General features: G+C 33.4%; 1 protein-coding gene across 1 annotated transcript; it reads right to left on the reverse strand.

Moving 5' to 3' along the window:
- Window positions 1–3,170: 3,170 nt before the first annotated feature.
- On the reverse strand, window positions 3,171–4,132 carry LOC101396636 (olfactory receptor 2AP1-like). Its single transcript, XM_004429465.3, is given in 2 exon segments — window positions 3,171–3,205; window positions 3,208–4,132. Coding segments are annotated over 2 exon segments (960 nt in total).
- Between the last annotated feature and the right edge of the window lie 8,671 nt (window positions 4,133–12,803).

A 12,803-nucleotide genomic window follows, 5' to 3' on the forward strand; every position in this document is an offset into this window, starting at 1 on the left:
TGAAAAATACTCCACTCTCTGAATGCACCACAGTTTATTTACCTGTTCACTTACTCAAGGACATCTTGGTTGCTTCCAAATTTTGGCAAATGTGAATAAAGCTAGTATAAACTCCTGTGTGCAGGTTTTTGTGTGGACATAAGTTTTCGATTTCTTTGGGTAAATACCAAGATGGATGATTGCTGGATTGTACGGTAAGAGTATGTTTAATTTTGCAAGAAACCACTAAACTGTCTTCAAAATTGGCTGTACTATTTTGCATTCTACCAGCAATAAATGAGGGTTCCTGTTGCTCCACATCCTTGTCAGCATTTGGAGTTGTCAGTGTTCCAAATTTTGGCCATTCTAATATGCCTGTAGTGGTTTTCACGATTGTTTTAATTTACATTTTCCTGATCACATATGACGTGGGTCACCTTTTCATGTCCTTATTTGCCACTTGTAGATCATCTTTGGTCAGGTGTCTCTTAAGATCTTTAGCATATACATGTGTATGATATATAAATATATATATACACACACGCACACACACACGCGTCATATCTCTTCAAATTATAAACTTTATTGGTTGCACTTATTAATGCATAAATTATAACTCAATAAAATTGTAAAACTCACAAATAACCAAACAAAATAAAGCAAAACAACAACAAAAAAACCCTGCCACCCAGCCTGAACTCAACTCAGACTCTAGTTCAATTAAGGACTCAATTATTATCCCCTCTTATGACTCCTTTGGATGTCCTAGGATTCCCCAACCCTGTTCCTTCCTTGCCTTTAACGTTTTTTTCTCTCTGCTACATTTTTTATGCTATTTTAGCATGATGTTCTTAGATATTTTTGGTTGGTTGGATTCAATCTTCTGAATAACAAGATAATGCTTTCCAAATATATTGCTGATTTCCAAACCTCAAAAAAGAAATACTTAACAGTAAACCTATAATCAACATTTTAATATTTTTTCCTGAATAATTTGGAATTTGAGATGAAACATGCGTGCAATTTTGAATATCATTTATTAATGTTTTATAGGGTCACAGTACCTCTGGGTAATAGCTATTTCATGTTCATGGAATGTTATGCTAATTCATCTTTTCTGTAATTTTTATTAGTTACCTGTGTTTTTTCAGTTTGGGTTGAGTTTCAATAGACAACTCTGAATTGGCTTTTTAAATTCTGCGTGTGTGTGTGTGTGTGTATTTGCATGTTTTAAAAGAAATTTTCCCTGCCAATAAAACGCCTAGCTGTATATCATTCTTTAATCTGTCTTCTGATATTGAGCAATGACAACAGATCAGATAATGTTTTGGATGACTATGATTAAGGTACTGATGATGAAGTTTCAAACAAAAAATAAGAAGCAAAGAAGTGAAATGATGAGTCAATTACCTGTCCATCTAAATAGTAACAAACTCACTCACTTGTTAACATCAATTACACATTAGGTATTTAGGTCTTTTTTGATGTAATTATGGCTATGTGCATAGGTACTGACAAGTTGCACATTTTCAATCATCTTTCTCCTACATGGCTTCCCAGGGCACTCTTTTAGGGACTCTGCTACTTACTAGATTTTCCACCACTAGACGGATGAGTAAAGGATTCAAGAGTACAAATTTGGCGTTAATTAACTGCATGCTTTAGTAAAAGTTTGTTAACATCTCTGTGACTCGGTTTTATTCATCTGCAACTTGAAAGCATTGGAGTACCAATATCTATAGCCTCTTTAAATTTTAAAATAGCCTATACTATGAATCTTGCCCATCTATTCTGAAAAATTAATATGGACAAGAAATGTTCAGAAAATACCAGGCTTTATTTGTGATGAAGATTCTGCCTAAGGATATCAGATTATAAATATTTAACGTTTAGTATGACATTAAGAAAGAATATGAGCGGCCGGCCTGGTGGTTCAAGCGGTTAAGTGTGCGTGCTCTGCTGCTGCGGCCTGGGATTCCCAGGTTCAGATTCTCGGCGCACACCGACGCACAGCTTGTTAAGCCATGCTGTGGCAGCATCCCATATAAAGTAGAGGAAGATGGGCACGGACGCTAGCCCAGGGCCAGTCTTCCTCAGCAAAAAGGGGAGGATTGGCATTGGATGTTTGCTCAGGGCTGGTCCTGCTCATAAAAAAAAAAAAAAAAAAAAGGAATATGATTTAAGGCTATAAAATTATAAATACCATGGATAATATTAATGTAGTTTCATTTCAGATTCTTCTAAATGAGAACCAGAACAGTGGCTAGGTAGAACAATAAATTATATGAAATTTTCTATAATGACATATTTCTAATTAGTTTAAATTTGAATCATCCCTTTACCTCTTTCATGGATTCATTCAAGGAGTTTAATCTGTGTATAAATCAACATGAAGCATTTTCCCATCAATATTAAAATAAACATATATTGATTTTCTCTTCTCTGTTTTTTCTTACTTCAAACACTGAGTACGCCCAGGTTGTCATTAAGTGATCATTGTGGAAAGACTCAACTTTAAATCTGAATATTATAATTTGAAAATAACCAACTTTATATCACTTCACTAATATATTACTTAAGCTATTATTAATAAGCTAAAGTAAATTTCTTTGGGGTATGTTTTAAATTCTTCAGTTACAAGTATAGAGATTGAAGACCATACGGCAATGGATAAGACAGGAAAATTTGAGTGGTGCAAAACAACCCATTAGGGCAAGCCCCAGTGGTCTACTGGTTAAGTTCAGCATGCTCCATTTTAGTGGCCAGGGTTTGGTTCCCAGCCATGGACCTAGACCACTAGTCTGTCAGTGGCCATGCTATGTTGGTGGCTCACATATAAAGAGAGGAATATGGGCAGCAGATGTTAGCTCAGGGAAAATCTTCCTCATGAAAAAAAAAAAATAGAAATATTATATCCAATTCTGACTTTCCTTCAAACCTTTTCTTTAAAACTAAGTTACAAAGCTACAAATGAGGAAAAATAGTACAAAAGTGTTAGAGGACACACACACAAATACACACACAGACCTCTAAATTTTTAAGAAAGGTAAAGTGATGACAAAATCAGCTTAATTATGTAAGTAGCTATGCTGTCTGAGAGTTCAGATAGGACTATTAATGATATAATATAGAAAATATTTTTAAATTACAATTAGGTACTTCTACGATCTTCCAAACATTTACTATCTATTTTAATAATGAACCTCAGGTAGTGCCATTTTCTCAGAAAAATCTCTATCTTCCTGACCATATCTTTGAAGGCTATTTTCACTTGCTTGTTCCTCAGGGTATAGATGAAAGGGTTCAACAGAGGGGCAACTGAAGTATTTAAAACAGCCACTTTCTTATTAAAAGTTGCTGCATCCTCCACAGAGGGATTTACAAACATGAAGATACAGCTTCCATAAGAAAGTGAGACCACAGTCATGTGAGAGAAACATGTAGAAAATGCTTTTTTTCTTTGTTGAACAGAGGGGATTCTCAGGATTGTCCCAATAATGTGTATGTAGGAAAGAATCACAAGCATCAACGTGAAGATGAGGGTAACTGCAGCAGCGACAAACTCAATCACTTCTATGAAATGTGTGTCTGAACAAGATAAATGCAGTAAGATAGTGTAGTCACAGCAGTAATGATTGATGATGTTGGATGCACAGAGAGGCAGCTGGAGAGTCATTATATAGGGTACAATGACAACCAGAAAACCGGAAAACCAGGAACATAGGACAAGTTGAATGCAGAGTCTCCTGCTCATTAGAGTTGTGTAATGTAGGGGTTTGCAAATGGCAACGTAACGATCATAGGACATGGCAGCTAATAGGTAAAATTCAGTTGCTCCCAGAATGACAGAAAAAAAGTACTGTGTGAAACAACCAGCAAAGGAGATCATCTTGTCTCCAGTTCCTACGTTGACTAGCATTTTGGGAACAAAGACAGAGGTAAAAGATATTTCCAGAATGGAAAAATTCCGGAGGAAGAAATACATAGGAGTCTGGAGGCGATAATCCAGCAGGGTCAGAATGATGATGGTCAAGTTCCCCATGACACTGAAGACATAAGTTAGCAGCAGAAAGAGGAAAAGCACAGCTTGAAGCTCGGCATCATCCGTCAACCCAAGAAGAATGAACTCCGTCACTGATGTTTGGTTTCCCATCAGTAACTTCAGACAAATTAAGGTAAAAAGAATAATAAGGGTTAAGGTTGGAATAAAACAAAAATTTCCAGAATATATTGAGGTATAAAATAAAGGTCAAAACCAATTGAAAGTAAAATTCAAAACTCTGAATCTTCCTCTACCCTTTATTTCTAAAGTGATGTATCTTTTAATGAAAAAATTAACACATTTTCCTAATTTATTTCACAAATAACAAAGGTCCCAGTTCTGAGGGACATTTTCAATCGTTTCTTCTACATAGTATCAATATTTATTTCTCACCATTTTCCCACTTGTTTATATTTTTCTCCTTATTCTTTCTATCGTGATTCTCCTCTCTTTGTTACTGGATGCTGTCACATGTGCGCAGACAAATCTAAAGCAAATTTAGAGAGTTTTATTTGAGATTTCTTAGATTAGCCTTTTAAGTCTCTGTTTATTAGCCAACAAAGTAAATATAATCCAATGTATGAAGGATAGGAATAAAATTGAGCTTGGTTGTTTTCTTCTTTTTGCTGTTTTGTATTATTCGCTTTTTTCAACTTTCTCATTTTGAGTAATAGTTCTCTGTACTTACTGAAGCTCAAAGTCTGGATAGATTTTTCTCTTAATTCTTAATAAAATGTTTGTGATTCATATTACTTACAGTTCCTGGGTAATAGTAAGGGTTCAATAAATGCCATCACCATTTAATATAGATAAATGGATTAGTCCTTGGTGACATAGTAAATCAAAACAATCTCAGTGATTTTGTGTTCTTCCTGCACACACGATCTGTCCATCAACACATTACAGTTCCTTAAAAAGTCTGTTCAAGCTCGGCTCTCCATACAGTTTTATCTAACAATCCCAATTGACAATAATTGTTTCTCTTCTTCTTTATAAAACACTTACCATAACATAACACTGGGTCATAAAGTCAAATTATTTTCTAGTTATAACAAGTATGTATTTACCATTTTCTGTCCAACTTGAACATAAATAAATTGCCCACAAGAATAGGCTCCTATTCCTTTATATTCTTTATACAGAGGCCAGAAAATTGTACAGATATGGTAAAAATTTTAATGCAAAACATATTTTTGGCTTATCTTCAGACTGATAGCCCTATTTTATTGAATACTAGAGAGTTTTTATGCAAATAGAAGCTCTAATTAGGTTTATGCATACAGTTCCTCAGGATTTTCTTTTAGTGTTTTCCATCAGACATGAAGAAATACTACTAAGAGAATGCTTTTCCCTACCATACAATTCTTTTCATTTTAACAATCGTTTCACTACATTTATTGGTGTATTTTCATATTCTAATACATAACAAGTTAGCAATAGTCACACATTTTATATCTTATCAAGGTAAAAATTCCAGAAATATTTAACACAGAAAAAGTGCAGTTTTGCCAAGTGAGGAAGACTTATTGTCTAGTAAAATTATATCTGGAAAATTTTATGGTTATTGAAATTATAACTTTAGCCAATTTGCACTTTTGTAGAAAATTGTACATTTAAAGGCTATAACATGCTATGAAGCTATGCAATAGTAGTGTATTTAAAATTCTGTTACATTAAAGAATAGTTAGATTAATGTACCAATAATGTAAATTTGTGTCAATTCAAATTTTGGCTATCTAAGTCTGAATATATTATCTTGACTACTTTATAATGAGTACAGATAAACGGGTGTGGGAAATTAAAAATCATGTACGAAAAATGAATTTTACAAAAATATTTTATATTCAGAGAAATACTAGGACACTACTTCCACTACAACAAAATAGTTCATTAAATTGTAATATTACCACAGCAAGTTGAAATAAATCTTGACGATATGCACAATTGGTAATGATTTTCTCTTTCTACATAGAAATAAATAGTGTGTCAGATAATTTGAAGATATCAATTTAATCTTCTAGTATTAATTAAGACTTAAAATTCTAAATTTGAAAGTAATTAATCAAGCTATTGCATTCACTAAACACCATTAATATTTTGAGAGTTCCATTGTTTATATAGTAATATTTTGACAAAGCAAAAACTTTGTAATTTATTCCCACATAACAGAAACACTTCACTGAATGTAAAAATAAATATGGGTTCAAAAATGAGAGTAAAAACAACATTTTTATGTTAGTAAATGGTCTCATCATGTATTAAATAAAAGATGAACAAAGTGATCATTTTTGTATAAGAAGAAAAATTTATATCAAACATTTCTTTCATCATAATAAGGGATGATAATTCTTTATAATAAAAATTAGTGCTATTAGTGCCGTAGTTATATATGGTGATATAATAGATACTTGATCCAAACACCATTTATTTGGCCAAAAATATATTGTCTTCAAAAGATTTACTGCTAGGTCACTGATTAAAAAAGATAAGGTTTATGCGTTGTTAAAAGGGCGTAGAAGAACTTCCCCAATCTTTTCTTGTTAACTTTAGTTATGAATTCCTTCTCTCAAAGAAAAATCATCTCCACAATGAATTATATGTAACTCTCATGTTTAGCTTCTGTCTCCTACTGTGGTGGACCACAAAGCTTTAAGAAAGATCTGTTAGTTCATGGAGCATTGTTCTAGATTTCATTTAAGAGGAAAGCTAAGAAAATTGAATCTGTGGGAAGATGAATGGGCATAGTGGAAAACCAGAAAATTTGTGATTTGAATTATTTTACCACTTGAAGCTTAATTCTGTGAGTATGGTGTAACATTTTCTGCCTGAAAATACATATAAATGCTAAAATGTTATGTTTTGAATTTTTTACCTGCATTTGCTTAAATCAATCAAGCTTTTATTTAAAAAAAATATGTATTCAGTTATGTCAACAAGCAAACATGAAAGGTAAACAAAACAATAAGACTATACATCTCTAGTTAAATGCAGCCGTCACCAACCCTCTCCTACCTCAAGCAGGTGAATCAGTTCTTAGTTCCAAATCAGCTCCTTTTGTGGCTGAATTGGGCAATATAAAGGTTTAGGACCCATTGGGAAATGGTCCCTGGGCGATCAGTATTTGGCTGCTTCAAAGTGCTCAGTCATGCCTTGCTTTCTGTCCCAACAGAGATGGGTCAAACTAGCAGGTAAGAAGAAAACAGAGGTGGTCCTCTTTTATAGCATCTAATCAGGTTGCAATCACCTGCCAAGCCTTCCTTACCCTTCCATTCCTCTTAGAACTTATCCATCACTATTTTTCTTATTCATTTTGCTCTATATGAGTGGATATCTTGCTATTCCTTGGTCACTCAAGCCAATTGCCAACTCAAAGACTTTGCACCTGCTGTTCTATCTTTCTGTGATGTTCTTTCTCCAGACATCACGTGACTACTCCCTCTTGTCACTCGGATGTCAGAATAGGCGTGCTTCAGGCGAAGCTTCCTTGACCCTGCCATCCAGGACAGCCACTACTCAACCACTGTCTAACACCTTCACTCGCTTAGTATTTTATACATAGTAGATTTTTTTATTGTTCAAGTCACTCCTAAATTTGATTATTTCTCTATTTGCTTATGTGTTTGTCTATCATCCTTACAGAATTGTAAGCTCCACCAGGTGAAGGACTTTATTTAATGCTGGATCTCTTGGACTTAACAAAAGTGACTAGCACATTTTTGGAATCCTATAAATATATATAAATTGAATGTTGATTTTTTACCTGATTCTTATTTTATATCAATTTTCTCCAGGCTTGAGGTATTCCGGTATATCTTGCCTTAATCTTTCACATGGGATCAAACGTCTTTGAGAGAACTATTCTTGTTCTTCAAAGCCATACAAAGATACCTAAATACAGAAAAAGATAAGTTGGCAAACCAAAAACAGCTTGAGCAAACTCAAAATAAATATTTCATTTATATCCAGTATTTCAAATATACTGATCTGAAAGGCCCTCCTAACTGATCAGTTAGGAAATAAATCTCTCTATAACCTTTCCCATTCAAGGGATAACATTAAAGGAAATTTGTAATCCTTTCCTGAAGAAATTTCTGATTAATTTCTGACTAAATCATGAGGACAAACGTACAAATATCACAAACAAAACAGTTAATGGTTTTTAGAAGCAAGGTAAATGTGAGAAAAATGAACTAGAATGTCAGGATAATACACTTAAACACAATGTCACCTTTGTTGTTGTTTTCCTAACTGGATCCTTTTTAAAAAAAAATTATGTATTTGAATTCTAAATAAAGAATTATACAGATAATTATTCTAATCTTTAATGTACAAGTATGAATCTTCAGTATAAATTGAATTTATTGATGAGAAATATATTTAACCAAATATATGTTTAAAATATCATCTGGTCTTTAAGATAAATACTGTATAAATAACTATATAAAAATAAATAAATGTATAATATATAAACATTCAGTGTTTACATAATAAAGATATATATAAGATATATATATATAAAGATAAAGCATATGTATATATGCTAAATATATCTATGCCTCAAAATGATTATAAGCAATAAAAAATTCCTATATACAGAATAGAAATATGAAAAAATATGGTATGCAATATGAACTTCTTCCAGATAGCCACTAATTGCTTGCCTGACACCACACTCTTACACAAAAATTAATGTTTATGATTCCAATATTTTCTCAGGAAAAGAGGTCTATTTCACTCTTAGACCTCCATTGATTCGTATATGCATAAGAACCATGCTTTCCTCCTTTGATATATTATCTCCTCATGTGACTTCTTTAGCAATTAATCTCATATTCTGAAATGATAAATGAATTGCTCTAATGATAACTCATCTGCCTATATTCTCCTGGCCCTTTCTCTCAATGTATGCCACATGGATGCTGCCAAGCTTTCTCAAAGATTTTTTTCATTGAATTACTTTGCTGTTTGCTTCAACACCTGTATTCTTTGTAATGTGTTATATAAGAAATATTTACGAACTTCTCTGTATCCCTATGGAAGTTTTGGGAAGCTACCAGGTTCTTTATGACGCATGGGGGTGTTTTTATACACGTAAATTCCCTACAAGAAGGACCTACAGCGTGATCTCTTTGCTCAGTAAATATTTGTTGAGGATTTATTTAAACCCAATTAGATTTCTAAATTAGATATTCTGTTTTATTGAGGTATAATTGATTTATAACAAATTGTATGTTTAAGACATACAGTCTGATGAGTTTTGAGATAGGTTATATACCTGTGAAAACGCCACCAAAATCAAGATAATAAATATACCCATCGAACGCTAAAAATTTCCTCATACCTCTTTTTAATTTTACCCCCACATCCCACCCCATTCCCACACAAGAATTTATTTTTATAGCTATAAATTAATGTACATTTCTAAGAATTTTACACATGTTGAATCACATATTTTGTCTAATTTCTTTCACCCAGCATAATTATTATGAGGTTCATCTTGTTGTTCTGTGAATCAATTGTTCATTTCCTTTTTATTTCTGAGTATTTTTCCATTTTATGGATATACTACTACTTGTTTTAAACTTTTCTTAGGTGATGTACAATTGGGCATTTCCGTTTTGGACTATTACAAATAAAACAGCAATGAATATTTTTTACAAGTCTTTGTGCACACAGATGCTTTCATTTTGGGGGGCAAATACTTAAAAGTGGAAGGACTGGGTTGTATGGTACGTGTATGTTTAACTTTTTAAAGAAATTGCAATTGTTTCCAAAGTGGTCCTAACATTTTATATTATCTACTGCTATGTATTAGAGTTCCAATTTCTCCACATTCACACTGACACTTGGTACGGTCATCTTAATTTTAGGCATTCTATTGGGTTTGTAATGGTATTTAAGTGTTATTTTAATTTGTATGTCCCGAAGGACTGAAGATGTCAAGCATCTTTTTGTGTGCTTATTTATTATGGGTATATCTTGTTCCGTGAGGTGTTTATTTAAACCTTATTTCTGTTTATATGGGGTTATTTGTCTTATTGTTGGGCTGTAAAAGGTCTTCATATATATTAGAAAAAGTTTCTTGATCTATTTTACAACTATTTTATTCAGTCTTCGATTTGCCTTTTTATTTTTGTTACAGTGACTCTTAAGGAGTAAAAGGTTTTCTTTCTATAAAGTCCAATTGTTTTTTTAATTTTCTATGCTTTCTTGTGTCTAAAGATATCTTTGCCTAATGAATATCAACAAATATTCTTCAGAAGAGAAATAACCTGTTTTCCTCCAGAAGTTTTATAGTTTTAACCCTTATATTTAAATCTATGATCTATTTCAACTTAATGTTTGTAAAAATGTGAGGTAAGGATCAGGTTTATTATTATTTTGTATATGACTAGAAATTGTTCTAACACCTTTTATTGAAATAATCGTCCAATAATCCTTTCCCTATTTAATTGGCACTTTTTTGAAGGAGTTCTCCATCCTCGTTCCTCTTTTCCAAAATTGTTTCAGCTTTTCAAGGTCCTTTTAATTTCCATTAGAATTTTAGAATCATCTTGCCAAATTCTAAAATAAAAAGACTTGGTATTTTGATTAGAATTGCATTGAGTCTCTAGAACAATTTTTGGAAGAACTGATATGACTATACTTAGTCTTCCAACCCAGGAACACAGTAGTAGATATGTGAATAGAAAAGGAAATAAAATTCTGCACTCATAGAGTTTACATTACCTATATTCACAGTGATGTGCATTTAAAGAAAAAAGTCCTAAGTATATATATCCAAAGAAGGACACTAGCTTTATGTAAAACAGTTGATATGTACAACATTCCATGGTCACCAGCCTCGTCACATGCTGTCCTATCGACTGCTTCCCATCCTCCATTGTCCAGACCCCTGGACAGAGGTCTGTGACCTGTGACTACTCCACTGCTTTCCTCTATCTGATACACTTGTTCTTCTTTCTCTCTCGTGTCATAAAGCCAATGAATTATCAAATATCTGCTTTGTGATTTTTTTCATTCTTCCTTTTATTTTCATTCTCTCCCCTAGTGCTATAATATGGGGTTAACACCACACACTCATTGTGCTACATAATATCGTAACTGCTTTCTCTGAATCAAGCCTGTATTTTGTACCACACATCATCTCCATTCCTCTAATTCTAATGTTGTAATTTCCCTGCTTAAAAACAACCCCGTTAAACACATACCATTTCTAATACATTTGCTGGCATCTGGATTCTTCTGTATTATGAAATAAACATACGTTTCATATCTCTTTTGCCAATAGTTAACTTTGAATAGTTTAGCATCTCAAACCAGAAACCTCCAATCCTCTGAAAATGATATTCCTCAGGATAGCTTCCATACCACAACAATGTAGCAGGATGAGGGGTAAAATAGCTGATTTTTTTTCAACAGCTAGCATTATAATTCCTTTGAGTGAATGAACTTAAGAAGATAAGACATCAATCATGACAGAAGATAAAGTCCTGAGGAATGGGGTTGAAAATGGGTCAAGGAAGTGATTGATAAGTGAATCTGCAGTAGGAAATGAGTACGAAAATCACAATAACATCTCTAACCATCTCTGTGCTTCGGTTTCCTCATCTGTGAGGTGGAGATCATATGAGCACCTACCTCATGGTTTAGCATGATGAATAAGCTTTAGAACAGAGCTTGGCATAATCAGTGCTCTCTATGCGTGAAGTTCTAATCTTCCCCTCTGAGCCTGCTCTCACTGAGTAGATAAGATCACTAAGAAGGGATTTATCGGCTTTGCAGCTGTGCAGTTCAGTGCTATTCAGAAGGAAAAGGGATAGAGGACTTAATGTTTACCAACTGCCAAATCTAATTTCTCCAATTCAGCATTACAAGCATAAAGAAAGATATTCAGATTTCTCTTTCTTTTGCCTATTTTCCCCAACTGTTTCAGGGCATTACCATTTTTTCTTTTCTACAGTTTTTAAATATAGTATATAGTAAATGTTATGTATAGCTATTATTAATCACCTTTTTATTATAAACCTCAGTGAATAGATGAGTTTTTTATTTTCTAAAGGGTAATTTATAGGGACTACACTTAGAATAGTGCTATCTGAGACCTAATGGGGTTGTTAGAATTATTTCCTAACTGAAGCTATAGTTCATGCTGTGATCGATACAGTATTCAGATCCAGAATGTAAAAGGGACCAAGTAAGAGATATAAAAAAAATACTGAAACTTGAGGATGGAGTTAATATTCAGAGGGACAGACAGATGAAGGCAGAGAGATTTCATTAAATTAAGTGAGTGATAACAAAGGCAAGTACGAGAAATTGGCTCTGTTACAATACATGGTTAACATTTGTAGCTTCTCTGTACCAAGCTTCATAGTGTGAACAATTTTAGTTAGAGTCAAGGATGGGTTTGACAAGGCTATTCTTAATTTCATTACCTGGAATTATTTATGCATCTTTTATAATTTTGCCATTTATACATAACAAATCTCCCCTAAACTTAGTGTCTTAAAACAACAAGCATTTATTTTTGCTCATGAGTCTATGGTTCAGCGAGGCAGGTCTGCTGATCTGGACTGGGTGCTCCCACATTTGGGGGAATCAATTGGCTGTAAGCTGGTCTAGAATGGCCTCGGTTGGGATGAATGGGCTCTGCTTCACTAGATCTTTCTGCTTCCAGCAGGCTAGCCTTGTCTTGTTCTCATGAGAATCACGTGGGTGCAAGAGAGAGTGGATCCATTCCATTTCTTTCTCCTAGCTTCTGATGGTTGTCAACAATCCT

The sequence above is a fragment of the Ceratotherium simum genome, chromosome 17, assembly GCF_057802395.1.
Source record: "Ceratotherium simum simum isolate JZ-2026a chromosome 17, ASM5780239v1, whole genome shotgun sequence".
Lineage (NCBI taxonomy): Eukaryota > Metazoa > Chordata > Mammalia > Perissodactyla > Rhinocerotidae > Ceratotherium > Ceratotherium simum.